At 46.1% G+C, this 19875-nt stretch overlaps 1 protein-coding gene across 2 annotated transcripts in view; it reads right to left on the bottom strand.

Annotated features, from left to right (window-relative positions):
* Positions 1 to 19875, bottom strand: part of XYLT2 (xylosyltransferase 2) — a 55590-nt gene extending 35715 nt beyond the window's left edge. For both annotated transcript variants that reach the window (XM_030208340.1, XM_030208339.1), the window contains exons 1-2: positions 19673 to 19875; positions 3059 to 3533 (exon numbers count right to left, since the gene is read on the bottom strand). In XM_030208340.1, coding sequence (XP_030064200.1) covers positions 3059 to 3533; positions 19673 to 19813 — 616 coding nt within the window. In that variant the 5' untranslated portion in view covers positions 19814 to 19875. The remainder of the gene's footprint in view (positions 1 to 3058; positions 3534 to 19672) is intronic.

Here is a 19875-nt window from a genome sequence, read left to right as displayed (position 1 = left end):
TCGCCTCTCCATCCATTTCCAGCATTTCTCCCCTCCCATCCATGTGCATCTCCTTCCTGTCTTCCCTCCCCTCCATCCATGTCCAGCAAGTCTCCTCTCTCCCCTGCCCTCCCATGTCCAGTGATTCTCCTCTATCCCCTGTCCTCCCTTGCCATCCATGTCCAGCGATTCTCCTCACCTTCCCTCCCCTCTCATTCATGTCCAACAATTCTCTTCTCTCCCCTGCCCTCCCCTTCTATCCATGCCCAGCGAATCTCTCTTCGCTGACCTCCCCTCCCATCCATGTCCAGTATGTCTCCTCTCTCCCCTGCCCTTCCCTCTCATCCATGTCCAGCGATTCTCCTCTCTCCCCTGCCCTCCCCTGCCATCCATATCCAGCAATTCTCTCTTCCCTGCCCTCCCCTCCATGTCCAGCATGTCTCCTCTCTCCCCTGCCCTCCCCTCCATGTCCAGCATGTCTCCTCTCTCCCCTGCCCTCCCCTCCATGTCCAGCAATTCTCCTCTCTTCCCTGCCCCCATCCATGTCCAGCAATTCTCTCTTCCCTGCCCTCCCATCCATGTCCAGCATGTCTCCTCTCTCCTCTGCCCTCCCCTCCTTGTCCAGCGATTCTCCTCTCTCCCCTGCCCTCCCATCCATGTCCAGCGATTCTCTCTTCCCTGCCTTCCCCTCCCCATCCATGTCCAGCAATTCTCCTCTCTTCCCTGCCCCCCATCCATGTCCAGCAATTCTCTCTTCCCTGCCCTCCCATCCATGTCCAGCATGTCTCCTCTCTCCTCTGCCCTCCCCTCCTTGTCCAGCGATTCTCCTCTCTCCCCTGCCCTCCCATCCATGTCCAGCGATTCTCTCTTCCCTGCCTTCCCCTCCCATCCATGTCCAGCAATTCTCCTCTCTCCCCTGTCCTCCCCTCCCATCCATGTCCAGGGTAAACTTCTACAAAACAGATGAAGATGTGATTCCGTGTGCCCCAGTGAAAGGAGAGTTTAATTCTACTGCCATTTAATTTTAATATATTCCATCGTCTTTATAAACACCAGGCTTCCCAAGGCAGATTACAAACAGTTAAGATGAACCCATCAGGAAACAGAATATTCTCACTGACATCTGGCCATCTGAATTGTTTAGAAGCACAGTGAAGAAAAATGAGCACAAACTACAGAATTTATAATTGCTGTTTCTACTAGCTACAATAATTTTTGAAGTTGTTTTAGTGATGTTCGATTATGTTTTTTCTCCTCCAGCTGCAGCCACCCTGCTAAGGGAGATAGAGAATACTGAAGAGGCAGTGGAGCTAGCTGGCCAAGAGGGCACTGAGAAAGTTTGAGTGCTCTCTATCTCCCCTGCTGGTTGATGGACATAACCCATACGTAATGGCTTCATCTGCTTGATGACAAGGAAACAGGGATTAATTAAATGTCTTCCTTACTTACAGTGGACTAGATAGGCTCACTCCCACTCCACTCTATTTACCGAAATCGCAACGGCAAACCGGCGGTGGCGGCAGTAAATGCAACAAGCAGGCAGGCTCACCTCCGTCCTTTGCTTCCCTGCCCTCTCAACGTTCCGCCCTCGCAGAAAGGAAATGACATCAGAGGAAGACGGGATGTTGAGAGGGCAGGGAAGCAAAGGACGGAGGCGAGCCTGCCTGCTTGTTGCCTTTACTGCCGCCGCCGCTGCCCACCGGTTCGCCATTGCGATTTCGGTAAATAGAGAGTGGAGTGGGAGTGAGCCTATCTAGTCCACTGTAAGTAAGGAAGACATTTGATTAATCTCTGTTTCCACTCCCCTGCTCAGCCATCGCCGTTCACTCAAAACACAGCAAGCAAACCTGTGAGCTGCTGCATCCACGTTGTCATTCTTTATTGTCGGTCCATCTGTAACAAGTAGGGGAGCTGCCGGCCCTCAGACAAAAAGGTGCCGGTACACCGTACCGGCGCAAAAAAAGCACTGGTCCCATCACACAACCCCAGTGGCTACACAAAGTTGTTTAGATAACTAGGAAGATTGTATCTTCCATAAAAATTGTTCTTAAATATGACTTTTCCCATTCTGATTAGTGGTATCTAAATAAGGGAACATCTCTAAAAAGTCCTGGACTGAGCTTGAGAAATCCCAGTTCTTTTGCGTTTTCCTAACAAATGCAGTCATAGGGTCTTCACATTAAGGCTCCTGGTCATAGGTCCAGTGACCCACTCAGCAGTCTCACCCGCTCTTATTTTATTTAAAAAAAAAATAATAAAAATTATAAAACCACACTCTCACAATCCTACACGGCTAACATTTCTACATTCCTCTCTCTTAGGCACCACTGCAGAGAAAGTACAAAGTTCTTCCTTTCACAACTTAGCTGTCAAAGAGTCCTTATTCCTCTCGGCTATTATCAAGTAGAGGAGGGGGTGTATCACATGCAGTCTCAGTATCTGGAGGGTCCGGCTCTGCAACCGGATCCAAATATAGTTCCACTCCCTTGAGATTTGGCTTTGAAACCTTTCATGCTCCCTGCTTAATCTTCTGGAAGCTAACACCATATCTTATGATACAGACAGCCAACTGATTCCCAGTCCATCAGGGCCACAACTGATATTCATAAAATAACTGTAAACATTGTCAAAGGGCTTGCATATTTCAGTTTATGTTTGCAGAGCTTGAGATCCAGAGTTTGTCAGTCCTGACCTACAGTAAACTAATTTTTAAGGGAAATAAAATAATTCTGTCTGGTAATGATCTAAAACTGTCCAACACTTCACTGCAGGAACTTATAAGGGCTCTTTATTCTACTGGCTAAGATACGCTCATATTCTATCACTCCTAAGTCAAGTTCATTTTCTATTTATTGTTTAATATACAGCAAATCAGTATAAAACATTTAAGTGGTTTACAAAAACAATTAAATCTGGGAAACGGGGAGATGTCCCCTTGTCTCATCCATTTGCAGGTCTGCTGCGTGTTCCTCAGAAGAAATGACATGGATGAATGGCCAAGCATGTTTCACCTGGCGGTTGTCACCTCCTACATCTTTTCTAGGACTTTACTCTTAGACAAAAATATAGAATCACTCACCAGATAACTTGCAGTGCCGGGGCACAGACTGTGGCATCAGTTTGTCAAGCTGGTGTAAACATACCACATTGGCAATTTCCTGTTGGCACTGCTTGGTGCTGGCCCTTGCTAGTGCTGAGAGTGCGTCTTTGCCTATAATTTCACATTTGGGGGCAAAGCTGTTATCGGTGGGCACGGGTGCTCCCTCCACGCTGCCCGTATCTCCGTGCTGAAATGTAAAGAGCTGTGCATCTACTTTGGAGTCTGTAAGGTTCTTACTGCTCGATGAATCCAGGGCAATCTGGAACTTGTGGCCTGGTTTATGTTTTACAGTCGCTCCTCTCACTGCTATAGATCCAACAGCTGCAGGATTATCTGCTTGGCCTTTCCATCGAACACGTTTTCGGCTCTGGCTGCCACGATGGCCCGCTGAATTGTTTGGATCTTTGGAGTTGTCTCCACTGTCTGGCAGCCTGCTCTTTCTTTGCCTGCCTTTCTGTAATGCAAGAACATCTCTCTTAATAATAATATTTTCATTTGATTGTACATCTTAAATAGAGGTACTGAAGGCATGGAACAAGTACAATTAACATTTCAAAATGAGCGTCAACGATTATGATGCCCATCATTAATTACAATCAACACAAGAACACTTTAAACCCAGCAAAATAACCAGCACATTCTTCAGTATCCCATCACAGCTATCACATAACAAGCCATGATTTAACTAATTTCAAAACTTCATATAATGGAAACTGGGTCATTGCAGCTCACTTATGCGAGCTACTGCTGTTTACTTCCTGCCAGAAGAAACAGATATACTTTGGTTTTTGCCAAAATCCCTCTTGCAGGGCTATTTAATGGCACAGAAAGAGAGAATCTCATTTGCAGGTCTGGTTATTCAATAGCGAAAGCTTTACTAACTGAACTATTTATAATTTTATGTTATTTGTAAGCCATTTTGAATGACATTCTCAGCTTGGAAATGCAGAATATAAGCAAATCAAATCACCCAAGGGAAGTCTGGTTGCCCTATTCGACATGACCTATTGACATTTCCAAATGGTAAGTGTTCATAACACTAAAACTGCTACTGCAGGGGCCAGACTGGTAGCTCAGTTGCTGTCAAGTGGAGGGACCTGGGTTCCATTCCCAGCTTGGGTCCTTCTGCTGGAGATGCTAAGGAGACTCTCAATCATCGTGGCACCACTCAATACAGGGGTGGGCAACTACGGTCCTCGAGGGCCCCAACCCAGTCGGGTTTTCAAAATTTCCACAATGGAATATGCACGAGATCTATTTGAATACAATAGAAGCAGTACATGCAAATCAATCCCTTGCATATTCATTGTGTAGAGAAGTGTGGTAGCCATGTTAGTCCACTTTTAAAGGTAATCAATAGAAATAAAACATGGAAAAGAAAATAAGATGATACCTTTTTTATTGGACATAACTTAATACATTTCTTGATTAGCTTTCGAAGGTTGCCCTTCTTTGTCAGATTGGAAATAAGCAAATGTGGTAGATGACAGTATATATAAGTGAAACAACCAAGCATTTCATTGACAGTCTAACAGGGTGGGGGTGGGTAGGAGGTATGCCTGGGAACATCAAAGCATTTCAGTGATAGTCTAACAGGATGGGGGTGGATAGGTGAGAGGAGGGTGACAAACAGAGCAATACAACTGTTAAACTGTCACTGAAGTGCATTGACGTTTCACTTATATATGCTGTCATCTACCACATTTGCTTATTTCCGATCTGACGAAGAAGGGCAACCTTCGAAAGCTAATCAAGAAATGTATTAAGTTATGTCCAATAAAAAAGGTATCATCTTATTTTCTTTTCCATGTTTTATTTCTATTGATATTCATTGTGGAAATCTTGAAAACCCGATTGGGTTGGGGCCCTCAGGGACTGTGGTTGTCCACCCCTCTCCTAGCGCGGCTAAACTCGGGGTCTAACTTAGGTAGTACCAGAAAGTAATTTTTTGGGCTTTCACACCCACCCCACGCCAAGCACTGGTGCTGTGAACAGAGATGGGGAGGGATTTATAGGGGGAAAATCTCCAGCTAATTGGCAATGACGACTCACGGTGCTGCAGCTGTACAGATACCCGCATAAGAACTACTACTACTATTTAGCATTTCTATAGCGCTACAAGGCGTACGCAGCGCTGCACAAACATAGAAGAAAGACAGTCCCTGCTCAAAGAGCTTACAATCTAATAGACAAAAAATAAATAAAGTAAGCAAATCAAATCAATTAATGTGAACGGGAAGGAAGAGAGGAGGGTAGGTGGAGGCAAGTGGTTACAAGTGGTTAGGAGTCAAAAGCAATGTTAAAGAGGTGGGCTTTCAGTCTAGATTTAAAGGTGGCCAAGGATGGGGCAAGACGTAGGGGCTCAGGAAGTTTATTCCAGGCGTAGGGGGCAGCGAGACAGAAGGCGCGAAGTCTGGAGTTGGCAGTAGTGGAGAAGGGAACAGATAAGAAGGATTTATCCATGGAGCGGAGTGCACGGGAAGGGGTGTAGGGAAGGACGAGTGTGGAGAGATACTGGGCAGCAGCAGAGTGAGTACATTTATAGGTTAGTAGAAGAAGTTTGAACAGGATGCGAAAACGGATAGGGAGCCAGTGAAGGGTCTTGAGGAGAGGGGTAGTATGAGTAAAGCGACCCTGGCGGAAGATGAGACGGGCAGCAGAGTTTTGAACCAACTGGAGAGGGGAGAGGTGACTAAGTGGGAGGCCAGCAAGAAGCAGATTGCAGTAGTCTAAACGAGAGGTGACAAGGGTGTGGATGAGGGTTTTGGTAGAGTGCTCGGAAAGAAAGGGGCGGATTTTACGGATGTTGTAAAGAAAGAAACGACAGGTCTTGGCAATCTGCTGGATATGAGCAGAGAAGGAGAGAGAAGAGTCAAAGATGACCCCAAGGTTTCGAGCTGAGGAGACAGGGAGAATGAGAGAGCCATCAACAGAAATAGAAAACGGGGGGAGCGGGGAGGTGGGTTTGGGGGGGGGGGGGGGAAATGAGAAGCTCGGTTTTGGTCATATTTAATTTCAGGTGGCGTTGAGACATCCAGACAGCAATGTCAGACAAGCACGCTGAAACTTTGGTTTGGATGCAAGGTGAGATATCAGGGGTAGAAAGGTAGATTTGGGGGGAGTCAGCATAGAGATGGTAGGAAAAGCCATGGGATGAGATTAATGAACCAAGGGAAGAAGTGTAGATAGAAAAGAGGAGGGGACCAAGAACAGAACCCTGAGGTACGCCGACAGGCAGAGGGATAGAAGTAGAAGAGGATCCACCAGAGTGAACACTAAAGGTGCGGAGCGAGAGGTAGGAAGAGAACCAGGAAAGGACAGAGCCCTGGAATCCAAGTGAGGACAGGGTATCGAGAAGTATGCTGTGATCGACAGTGTCAAAAGCAGCGGAAAGATCAAGAGAAATCTGATAAACCTGACTCCTCTTCCTCCCCCTACCACTCTGCTGTCGTTCAGCTTGACAATCGTGGACTGGATTTACTAAAGTGTGCTATTGCATTACCACATGCCATTAACATGCAGGATTAGTAAGAGAACCCACTGCAGAAAACAGGGCTTGTGGGGAAATAACCTACATTAATGCAGAACTGTTTTTGTTTTTTTTTTTGCAAATCAATGCCATAGGGATGAGTTAGCAGGGGTAACAAATTGGCCCTCTCTACACCTGTACCATGTTCGTTTAGGGATAAGTAAAGAGCTTCAAAGTTTTATCAACTCTGCATCTTTCACCTGCTTTAGCTTCATTAGAAGTTCTCCTACCACTGATCTAAGTAAACCACACTTATCTGAAGTTAAATACATTTCCCCTAATTCTATAAACTTGTATGCTCAAATTTTCAACTAGTAGTTATAGAAGGTTAGTTGTGTGCAAAACTTAATTCAATAATTGCTATTATTTGGAGTGGGCTATAATTGAGGCTAATTGGTATCAATTAGCAATTACGCACGTAGCTGCCCTGAGTTGCTACTCTATAAGTTGTGCGCTCAGATTCCAAAGCTTGCAGCTTTATGAGAGTCGTGGATCTGGGAGGGGTATAAATAAGCAGGTCGGGGCACGTCAGGCAGTTGGACATAGGAGTTACGATAAAGTACATAAGTAATGCCACACTGGGAAAAGACCAAGGGTCCATCGAGCCCAGCATCCTGTCCCCGACAGCGGCCAATCCAGGCCAAGGGCACCTGGCAAGCTTCCCAAACTTACAAACATTCTATACGTTATTCTATACGTCTAACCCCCTTTTAAACTCTGCCAAGCTAACCACCTTCACCACGTTCTCCGGCAACAAATTCCAGAGTTTAATTATGCGTTGGGTGAAGAAAAAGTTTTTCTGATTTGTTTTAAATTTACTACACTGTAGTTTAATCGCATGCCCCCTAGTCCTAGTATTTTTGGAAAGCGTGAACAGACGCTTCACATCCACCTGTTCCACTCCACTCATTATTTTATATACCTCTATCATGTCTCCCCTCAGCCGTCTCTTCTCCAAGCTGAAAAGCCCTAGCCTCCTTAGTCTTTCTTCCTAGGGAAGTCGTCCCATCCCCGCTATCATTTTAGTCGCCCTTCGCTGCACCTTTTCCAATTCTACTATATCTTTCTGAGATGCGGCGACCAGAATTGAACACAATACTCAAGGTGCGGTCGCACTATGGAGCAATACAAACTAGCATTTACTCACCTACCTACAGTTAGGTGCAAACGTTAGAACCAGCCACTGAGCTAGCGCAAGTGCTCACACCTAATAAATACAAACCTACCCTGGTATTTTATAATGGCAACTGAACTGCAGTTACAGAATTCACACCAAGCTGTCATCATCCCGGAACCTAAATTTCAGCGACCTTTTGAGATTCTACCCCATTGTAAACAACTTGAGTAACTTTAATATCAATATGAAGGCCCTCATGAATGACTGTATAATACTGATCAAATAGCTTGTCAGCGTCTGAATGGCCAGATTCAAAGCTACCAGAAATGGAAACAATTGTGAAGAATATTAAAAGCCACTTATAAACTCCCATATGCACACAACATCTCCCTGTGTGCACTTTGCAGTCTATACAGGTCAGATAAAGAACACAGAGTGACCACTGCCAACATCTTTTTCATACTGAATCCTATCGCTGTAGTCATGATCAGCTGTGTGATTGTTTTGGCACTCTCTCTTTGTCCAGCTGCCTGTTTTATCGGTGGTGTGGGAGGCAGATTTTTCTGACTTTGTGGTTCTCACTTTAGGAAGCAATTTCCTGGAATGGTTTCTTTGGCACACAATATTATCTTGTTTTCTCCAAAATCAGAGCTTAAAATCAACTCCCCCCCCCCCCTCCCCTCCCAATACTTTAAGAATTTCTAAGGGAATCTCTTTCTGATACTCCATCCTGAAAGCTAAGCAGGACAGAGAGGAAAACCTCTAGCTTCCTCTGCATGGGACCCCCCCCCCCCCCCCCCCCCACACACACACTCCAAAACACTCACTCACACTATTCTTAGGGGAATACAATTCCTAGGGGATGATGATTCCTCATTATGGCTCTCGCCAATTGCATTCTTCTCTGTAACAGAAAGAACTGTGCACTCAGCTACCCAGGCCAAAAACAGAGTAATTAAATACGTTCCCCACCCTGCTTTGGCTGCCAGATTCCATCTCCAAGGCACTCCAAATTATAACACACAGATCCCGCAATTAGACCCAGAGTATTCTAAAAATTAAACCACCATTTAAAACTTAAAATAGTAACATACAGTAACAACAGTCAATGATGCCAAATAAAGACCAGCATGGTCCATGCAGTCTGCTCAGAAAAGTGGCCAGGGTTGAACTTGCCACTCCGTGCAGGTTATCCCATCTATGCTCTCTCTCTCTCTAATGTGACAGTCATTTAATTTTTTACTTTGAGTGGAAACTCTATACTTTTATTCCATCCTCTTCCCATATTGGGATCCTCTATGTACATCCCATGCCTTTTAGAATTCTGTCACCGTTTTCATCCCCACCACCTCTCACAGAAGAGCACTCCAAGCATCCTCCACCCTCTCCATGAAAAAGTATTTTCTGGTGTTGCTTTTCAGTTTCCCGCCTTGCAACTTCATGTCATGTTCTCTTGCTCTTTAGCCTCTCCATTTTGGGAAAAGGTTTGCTTTCTCATTCATATCTTTCAACATATTTAAACGTCTGAATCATATTTTCCCTCTCCCTCCTCTCCTCCAGGGTATACATATTCAAGTCTTCAGATCTCCTCTCATATAGCATTTTGATTGCTTTCCTCTGAACCACTTCAATTCTTATTTCTTTTGAAAGATACAGTCTCCAGAACTGAACACAGTACTCCAAATGTGATCTCACTAATGATTTGTAAAGGTGCATTATTACGTCCTTCCTTCTACTGGTTATGCCCCTCTCTATGCAATCAAGCATTCTTCTAGCCTTGGTCACTGCCTTATCATATTGTTTCACCACCTTGAAATCCTCAGACACTATCATCTTGAGGTCCCTTTCCTAATCCATGCACATCAGCCTCTCACATCCTAATGCATAGAGCTCCTTTGGGTATCTGCACCCCAAATGCATTACTCTACATTTCTTCACATTAAAGTTTAACTGCCAAGCATTCATCCATGCTTCTAATTTTAGTAGATCGCTTCTTGTACTTTCCACTCCTTCTGAGGTGTCTATCTTCATGTCATCCGCAAAAAGAAGAACTTCGTCAAACCCAAATGGCAATATTGTTCACAAAAATATTGAACAGAATCGGGGCCAGGATGGATCCCTGAAGCACTCCATTACTCACCTTTCGTTCTTCTGAGCAAATTCCATTTACCATCACCCCCCCCCCCCCCCATCTGTCAACCAATTTCTGATCCCATTCTCAAGCTGCTCAGTTTATTCATGTGCCTCCTATGAAATCTAAGTAGACGACGTCCAGAACATACCCTTAATCCAGTTTTTTTTTTGTAACCCAAAGACATGAGTCAGATTTCCTTTTCATGATCTACCATTGGCGAAGCCATGTTGCCTCGGATCTTGCATTCCACTGGATAATAGAAAGTTCACTATACTTTTCTACTACTGAGGTTAGACTTACTAGCCATAGCTTCCCACCTGTTTTCTATTCCCAGTTTTGTGACGAGGGACATCAATCTTTCTCCAAGCCTATATAACATCCCCCGTTTCCAAGGATCTATTAAACACATCCATTTTACAGTAAGTACATAAGTAATGCCACACTGGGAAAAGACCAAGGGTCCATCGAGCCCAGCATCCTGTCCACGACAGCGGCCAATCCAGGCCAAGGGCACCTGGCAAGCTTCCCAAACGTACAAACATTCTATACATGTTATTCCTGGAATTGTGGATTTTTCCCAAGTCCATTTAGTAGCGGTTTATGGACTTGTCCTTTAGGAAACCGTCTAACCTCTTTTTAAACTCTGCCAAGCTAACCGCCTTCACCACATTCTCCGGCAACGAATTCCAGAGTTTAATTATGCGTTGGGTGAAGAAAAATTGTCTCCGATTTGTTTTAAATTTAGTACACTGTAGTTTCATCGCGTGCCCCCTAGTCCTAGTATTTTTGGAAAGCGTGAACAGACGCTTCACATCCACCTGTTCCACTCCACTCATTTTATATACCTCTATCATGTCTCCCCTCAGCCATCTCTTCTCCAAGCTGAAAAGCCCTAGCCTCCTTAGTCTTTCTTCATAGGGAAGTCGTCCCATCCCTGCTATCATTTTAATCCTTAAGAACATTTCCAGACACCATCATATCAGTAAAAACCAACAATTCCATGTGTCAGAGCTCCCCACCAGACTGCCTGCATCCATTTTTCATTCATCAACATGCTTAGGAAGGACTACTTCAAAAATGCATCACAGTTGTTGCTAGATTTCCACAGGCTTAAGTTAGTCCAATAATAAAAAAAAAAGTGGTATTTTCTTTTCTTTCTGTTTGTTATCTTTAAAAGTGGACTAACACGTTACCACATCACTTCACTCAAGCTTCACAGTGGGATCCAACAACTGCAGGGAAGGGTGGGAATATAAAGTAAGGCAAATACTTTTGCCACCACTACCACCCTCCTCCCCTTCAGGGTAGGTGTAAATGAAGACTCACCTTATGGAGGCCAATTCTGGAAAAGCCTAAATGAGCAGACAACAACTAAGTAACAAGAAATTATAAACACTGATTGGCACACTAATTTGCTTATTCACTACTAGAGCACCAAAATCAGTCATAACATTTTTAGAGCAAATGCATCATGGGTTAATCCAGTGGCTCAGAAGTGCTCTACACTACTGTCTGGAACATTCCCAATGTAATCTCTACTAAGATCTTCCACATCCTGGGTCAGCAGGGGATGCAATGGAGGCAGTGCTCACAGCACTTTGGGGGGGGGGGGGAGTTGTGGTCTTTCCCACTGATCCATTTTCCCCTTCTCTCACCCCCCTCTTCAAAACTGTCTTACTTCAGTTGCCGACTGGCTTACTGATCACAAAAGGGTCCTGAATCCGTAAAATACAGTAGCCTGCTGGTTTATTGACAGCCCTCTACATAAGTACATAAGTAATGCCACACTGGGAAAAGACCAAGGGTCCATCGAGCCCAGCATCCTGTCCACGACAGCGGCCAATCCAGGCCAAGGGCACCTGGCAAGCTTCCCAACGTACAAACATTCTATACATGTTATTCCTGGAATTGTAGATTTTTCCCAAGTCCATTTAGTAGTGGTTTATGGACTTGTCCTTTAGGAAACCGTCTAACCACTTTTTAAACTCTGCCAAGCTAACCGCCTTCACCACGTTCTCCGGCAACGAATTCCAGAGTTTAATTATGCGTTGGGTGAAGAAAACTTTTCTCCGGTTTGTTTTAAATTTCCACCTCCCTTCTTCACCTTATGGGAACAGATATTCTACCAGTCAACTCTTTCTGTTATTTGGGGGGTCATCCTAGACGCCCATCTTTCTTTTACACAATGCATATCTGCTGTCTGTAAAACTGGCTTTCTTATTATAAATTGATCTGTTCGTGATATCTTCAGAGTCAAAATATATAAAGTACCCGAGTGGAAAGCCGGGACAAGAAATCCAAGGGGAAATTACCAGTAATTCGAAACCTTGGGAGAATGCAATAATTATGTGTAACATCATTGTTTGTATATTTTAGTAAGATCATTTGGAGTGATTTTAGTCAGGTACTACGAGTGAATGGGGAATGAGTGAGTGTAGTATTATTGTTTTTAAATGGGATAAGTGCTAATGGTTAAAGGCACACATTTTTTCAATAAAGATATTTGATATTAATTAAAATAATCTGGAGTGTATGTGCAATCAATAATATTGAGTAACTCCAGTAGCTCTAACGTGTCCCTGTTTAGTACTATTTCTTATTTTGTGTCAATTACATTCTATTTGCCCTCAATCCTTTCCCTCTCTTACAATGCTCCTTCTAAACTACAAGGCTCAATTATTGTAATACCATTTACCTAGGCTATCCCCGGTACCGTTAAAAAAGTTACAATCTCTGCAAAACACTGCCATTCGTCTTCTCTGTCATGCACATTGACATGAGTGTTCTTCCTTCCTGCCGAACAAAGAATCTCGTTCAAACTTCTTACACTTACCTTTAGGACTTTCCGACTAGGTCTTCTATGCTATCTATCTTTCAGCTCTCACCATTCCCTACTCCCCTGCCCATACTTTATATTCAATCAACGACCACTGCTTGGTTCTCCCACGGCCCAAAAAGACTAGTTTAGTATCAAGATGCTGCTGTGCTTTTTTTTCTTTGCCGCCCCTTTCACTTGGAAATCTCTTCCAAAAGAAATTCGAGCTGAATCATTCGAAAAATCTGAAGCAGACTTAAAGACCTGGCTCTTTAACCTAGCTTTTGGTACCATTTATTATTTAATTTAGATTTTTGCTCACACCTTTTTCAGCAGTAGCTCAAGGTGAGTTACATTCAGGTACTCTGGATATTTCTCTGTCCCAGGAGGGCTCACAATCTAAGTTTGTACCTGAGGCAATAGAGGGTTAAGTGACTTGCCCAAGATCACAAGGAGCAGCGGTGGGATTTGAACTGGCCACCTCTGGATTGCAAGACCGGTGCTCTAACCACTAGGCCACTCCTCCACTCTAATTGGGCTTCGTTGACCATTTCATTACAGGAGTTGCCTTTAACCCTTTTGTTTCTCACCCTTGCTTCTCTCTCCCCCTCCCCAACTCGTTTAGGTTCCTGCCTTGTCTTTGACTTTTGCTTTGTGTGAATGGACTTATCTTTCCTAGCCAAATATTATAGCTCAATGCGCTGACACAGTTATCCATATCATCCCACTACACCCCAATAAACTAGAATACCTCCATCATTCCCCATTCCCAGGTCAATTGGGACGTTCAAAATAACAGCCCACCAGACTATCAAATGAAATTTGCTTTGTAGTTTATCACCTAGTTGTACTCCTAACCCTGTGGGTTAAGGATGGCCAGCAGTGGCAGTCAGCATGGGGCTTTTGAACTAGTATGTATGCACACACTCCGCTTCCTCTCTTCTCCCCTGTAGGTTTTCTGTTTTGGGGCCAATTTAAAGGGAGAACAGAAGTGAAAAGAGGTGAAAATGGGATTATGTTACATAAAGGTTCAAGAAGCACTGATCTAACATCAACCCCTGAGCCTCCAACAAAACCCTCCCATATGCTTCAAGTACCCCCAACCTGTGACAGATAGCAACCACCCACCCATTTCTGCAAACAATTCACCAAGCCCCCTGCCACAGCCCTCCTAGTACTCTATAAACCTCGTTATCTACTCTCCCATAGGACCTATGATTCCTCTCCACCCATAACCTACAAGCATCCCTGGACTTCCATAGCTTGCAACCACCCACCCATAGTGCACAAGTAGTCCAGAGAATCCCTGCCACGTTTCCGTTCCTCCTATGTTTCATACCCTATAAACCCTGCTATCTACTCCCCCATAGGACCTATGATTCCTCTCCACCCATAACCTACAAGCATCCCTGGACTTCCATAGCTTGCAACCACCCACCTATAGTGCACAAGTAGTCCTGACAATCCCTGCCACGTTTTCGTTCCTCCTATGTTTCATACCCTATAAATCCTATCTACTTCCCCATAGGACCTATGATTCCTCTCCACCCATAACCTACAAGCATCCCTGGACTTCCATAGCTTGCAACCACCTACCCATAGTGCACAAGTAGTACAGAGAATCCCTGCCACGTTTCAGTTCCTCCTGTTTCATACCCTATAAACCCTGCTATCTACTCTCCCATAGGACCTATGATTCCTCTCCACCCATAACCTACAAGCATCCCTGGACTTCCATAGCTTGCAACCACCCACCTATAGTGCACAAGTAGTCCTGACAATCCCTGCAACGTTTCCGTTCCTCCTATGTTTCATACCCTATAAACCCTGCTATCCACCCCCCCCCCCCCCCCCATAGGACCTATGATTCCTCTCCACCCAGAACCTACAAGCATCCCTGGACTTCCATAGCTTGCAACCACCCACCCATAGTGCATAAGTAGTCCTGACAATCCCTGCAACGTTTCCGTTCCTCCTAGGTTTCATACCCTATGAACCCTGCTATCCACCCCCCCCCTATAGGACCTATGATTCCTCTCCACCCAGAACCTACAAGCATCCCTGGACTTCCATAGCTTGCAACCACCCACCTATAGTGCACAAGTAGTCCTGACAATCCCTGCCACGTTTCCGTTCCTCCTATGTTTCATACTCCATAAACCCTGCTATCCACCCCCCCCCCCCCATAGGACCTATGATTCCTCTCCACCCAGAACCTACAAGCATCCCTGGACTTCCATAGCTTGCAACCACCCACCTATAGTGCACAAGTAGTCCTGACAATCCCTGCCACATTTCTGTTCCCCCTATAAACCCTGCTATCTAGTCTCCCATAGGACCTATGATTCCACTCCACCCATAACCTACAAGCATCCCTGGAGTTCCATAGCTTGCAATCACCCACCTATAGTGCACAAGTAGTCCAGAGAATCCCTGCCACGTTTCTGTTCCTCCTGTTTCATACCCTATAAACCCTGCTATCTACTCCCCCTTAGGACCTATGATTACTCTCCACCCAGAACCTACAAGCACCCCTGGACTTCCATAGCTTGCAACCACCCACCCATAGTGAATAAGTAGTCCAGAGAATCCCTGCCACGTTTCTGTTCCTCCTGTTTCATACCCTATAAACCCTGCTATCTACTCCCCCTTAGGACCTATGATTACTCTCCACCCAGAACCTACAAGCACCCCTGGACTACCATAGCTTGCAACCACCCACCCATAGTGCACAAGTAGTCCAGAGAATCCCTGCCACGTTTCTGTTCCTCCTATTTCATACCCTATAAACCCTGCTATCCACCCCCCCCCCCTATAGGACCTATGATTCCTCTCCACCCAGAACCTACAAGCATCCCTGGACTTCCATAGCTTGCAACCACCCACCTATAGTGCACAAGTAGTCCTGACAATCCCTGCCACATTTCTGTTCCCCCTATAAACCCTGCTATCTAGTCTCCCATAGGACCTATGATTCCACTCCACCCATAACCTACAAGCATCCCTGGACTTCCATAGCTTGCAACCACCCACCTATAGTGCACAAGTAGTCCTGACAATCCCTGCCACGTTTCTGTTCCTCCTGTTTCATACCCTATAAACCCTGCTATCCACCCCCCCCCCCCTATAGGACCTATGATTCCTCTCCACCCAGAACCTACAAGCATCCCTGGACTTCCATAGCTTGCAACCACCCACCTATAGTGCACAAGTAGTCCAGAGAATCCCTGCCACGTTTCTGTTCCTCCTGTTTCATACCCTATAAACCCTGCTATCTACTCTCCCATAGGACCTATGATTCCTCTCCACCCATAACCTAGAAGCATCCCTGGACTTCCATAGCTTGCAACCACCCACCCATAGTGCACAAGTAGTCCAGACAATCCCTGCCACGTTTCTGTTCCTCCTGTTTCATACCCTATAAACCCTGCTATCTACTCTCCCTTAGGACCTATGATTCCTCTCCACCCATAACCTACAAGCATCCCTGGACTTCCATAGCTTGCAACCACCCACCCATAGTGAATAAGTAGTCCAGAGAATCCCTGCCACGTTTCTGTTCCCCCTATAAACCCTGCTATCTAGTCTCCCATAGGACCTATGATTCCACTCCACCCATAACCTACAAGCATCCCTGGACTTCCATAGCTTGCAACCACCCACCCATAGTGCACAAGTAGTCCAGACAATCCCTGCCACGTTTCTGTTCCTCCTGTTTCATACCCTATAAACCCTGCTATCTACTCCCCCTTAGGACCTATGATTACTCTCCACCCAGAACCTACAAGCATCCCTGGACTTCCATAGCTTGCAACCACCCACCCATAGTGAATAAGTAGTCCAGAGAATCCCTGCCACGTTTCTGTTCCTCCTATTTCATACCCTATAAACTCTGCTATCTACTCTCCCATAGGACCTATGATTCCTCTCCACCCATAACCTAGAAGCATCCCTGGACTTCCATAGCTTGCAACCACCCACCCATAGTGCACAAGTAGTCCAGAGAATCCCTGCCACGTTTCTGTTCCTCCTGTTTCATACCCTATAAACCCTGCTATCTACTCCCCCTTAGGACCTATGATTACTCTCCACCCAGAACCTACAAGCATCCCTGGACTTCCATAGCTTGCAACCACCCACCCATAGTGCACAAGTAGTCCAGAGAATCCCTGCCACGTTTCTGTTCCTCCTGTTTCATACCCTATAAACCCTGCTATCTACTCTCCCTTAGGACCTATGATTCCTCTCCACCCATAACCTACAAGCACCCCTGGACTTCCATAGCTTGCAACCACCCACCCATAGTGCACAAGTAGTCCAGAGAATCCCTGCCACGTTTCTGTTCCTCCTGTTTCATACCCTATAAACCCTGCTATCCACCCCCCCCCCTATAGGACCTATGATTCCTCTCCACCCAGAACCTACAAGCATCCCTGGACTTCCATAGCTTGCAACCACCCACCTATAGTGCACAAGTAGTCCTGACAATCCCTGCCACATTTCTGTTCCCCCTATAAACCCTGCTATCTAGTCTCCCATAGGACCTATGATTCCACTCCACCCATAACCTACAAGCATCCCTGGACTTCCATAGCTTGCAACCACCCACCTATAGTGCACAAGTAGTCCTGACAATCCCTGCCACGTTTCTGTTCCTCCTGTTTCATACCCTATAAACCCTGCTATCCACCCCCCCCCCTATAGGACCTATGATTCCTCTCCACCCAGAACCTACAAGCATCCCTGGACTTCCATAGCTTGCAACCACCCACCTATAGTGCACAAGTAGTCCAGAGAATCCCTGCCACGTTTCTGTTCCTCCTGTTTCATACCCTATAAACCCTGCTATCTACTCTCCCATAGGACCTATGATTCCTCTCCACCCAGAACCTACAAGCATCCCTGGACTTCCATAGCTTGCAACCACCCACCCATAGTGAATAAGTAGTCCAGAGAATCCCTGCCACGTTTCTGTTCCTCCTATTTCATACCCTATAAACTCTGCTATCTACTCTCCCATAGGACCTATGATTCCTCTCCACCCATAACCTACAAGCATCCCTGGACTTCCATAGCTTGCAACCACCCACCCATAGTGCACAAGTAGTCCAGAGAATCCCTGCCACGTTTCTGTTCCCCCTATAAACCCTGCTATCTACTCTCCCATAGGACCTATGATTCCTCTCCACCCATAACCTACAAGCATCCCTGGACTTCCATAGCTTGCAACCACCCACCCATAGTGCACAAGTAGTCCAGAGAATCCCTGCCACGTTTCTGTTCCTCCTGTTTCATACCCTATAAACCCTATCTACTCCCCCTTAGGACCTATGATTACTCTCCACCCAGAACCTACAAGCATCCCTGGACTTCCATAGCTTGCAACCACCCACCCATAGTGCACAAGTAGTCCAGAGAATCCCTGTCACGTTTCTGTTCCCCCTATAAACCCTGCTATCTACTCTCCCATAGGACCTATGATTCCTCTCCACCCATAACCTACAAGCATCCCTGGACTTCCATAGCTTGCAACCACCCACCCATAGTGCACAAGTAGTCCAGAGAATCCCTGCCACGTTCTGTTCCTCCTGTTTCATACCCTATAAACCCTATCTACTCCCCCTTAGGACCTATGATTACTCTTCACCCAGAACCTACAAGCATCCCTGGACTTCCATAGCTTGCAACCACCCACCCATAGTGCACAAGTAGTCCAGAGAATCCCTGTCACGTTTCTGTTCCCCCTATAAACCCTGCTATCTACTCTCCCATAGGACCTATGATTACTCTCCACCCAGAACCTACAAGCATCCCTGGACTTCCATAGCTTGCAACCACCCACCCATAGTGCACAAGTAGTCCAGAGAATCCCTGCCACGTTTCTGTTCCTCCTGTTTCATACCCTATAAACCCTATCTACTCCCCCTTAGGACCTATGATTACTCTCCACCCAGAACCTACAAGCATCCCTGGACTTCCATAGCTTGCAACCACCCACCCATACTGCATAAGTAGTCCTGACAATCCCTGCCACGTTTCTGTTCCTCCTGTTTCATACCCTATAAACCCTGCTATCTACCCCCCCCCCCCTATAGGACCTATGATTCCTCTCCACCCAGAACCTACAAGCATCCCTGGACTTCCATAGCTTGCAACCACCCATCCATAGTGCACAAGTAGTCCAGAGAATCCCTGCCACGTTTCTGTTCCTCCTGTTTCATACCCTATAAACCCTATCTACTCCCCCTTAGGACCTATGATTACTCTCCACCCAGAACCTACAAGCATCCCTGGACTTCCATAGCTTGCAACCACCCACCCATACTGCATAAGTAGTCCTGACAATCCCTGCCACGTTTCTGTTCCTCCTGTTTCATACCCTATAAACCCTGCTATCTACCCCCCCCCCCCTATAGGACCTATGATTCCTCTCCACCCAGAACCTACAAGCATCCCTGGACTTCCATAGCTTGCAACCACCCATCCATAGTGCACAAGTAGTCCAGAGAATCCCTGCCACGTTTCTGTTCCTCCTGTTTCATACCCTATAAACCCTATCTACTCCCCCTTAGGACCTATGATTACTCTCCACCCAGAACCTACAAGCATCCCTGGACTTCCATAGCTTGCAACCACCCACCCATACTGCATAAGTAGTCCTGACAATCCCTGCCACGTTTCTGTTCCTCCTGTTTCATACCCTATAAACCCTGCTATCTACCCCCCCCCTATAGGACCTATGATTCCTCTCCACCCAGAACCTACAAGCATCCCTGGACTTCCATAGCTTGCAACCACCCATCCATAGTGCACAAGTAGTCCAGAGAATCCCTGCCACGTTTCTGTTCCTCCTGTCTCATACCCTATAAACCCTGCTATCTACTCCCCGTACTCAGCGGTCCTGTTTATCCCCTCCAGCAGTATCTCAGCACCTCATAGCCGCCTTCCCCAGGTTCCCATGCCCCTAACCGTCCCTGCCGCCCGGGAGTCTCCCTCACCTCCCCCTGCTCGTCGTCCTCTTCCTCCAGGCTGCTGAAGCTCCACACCACCAGGCCCTGGATGAGCAAGATGGCCAGGGCGGCGGCAATAGCCAGCTTGTAACGCCAAACCAGCTTCTGCACTCGCGCGCTCGCCACCATCTTCCCTCCGGCCACCAGCGCACAACCGGCGGTAGCGGTAACAGCCGTACTGAAACTCAGGA

This window comes from Microcaecilia unicolor, chromosome 6, assembly GCF_901765095.1.
Source record: "Microcaecilia unicolor chromosome 6, aMicUni1.1, whole genome shotgun sequence".
NCBI classification, from domain to species: Eukaryota; Metazoa; Chordata; class Amphibia; order Gymnophiona; family Siphonopidae; genus Microcaecilia; species Microcaecilia unicolor.
The sequence above is the reverse complement of the archived record's forward strand: the minus strand, read 5'-3'. Positions and strand labels throughout refer to the sequence as shown.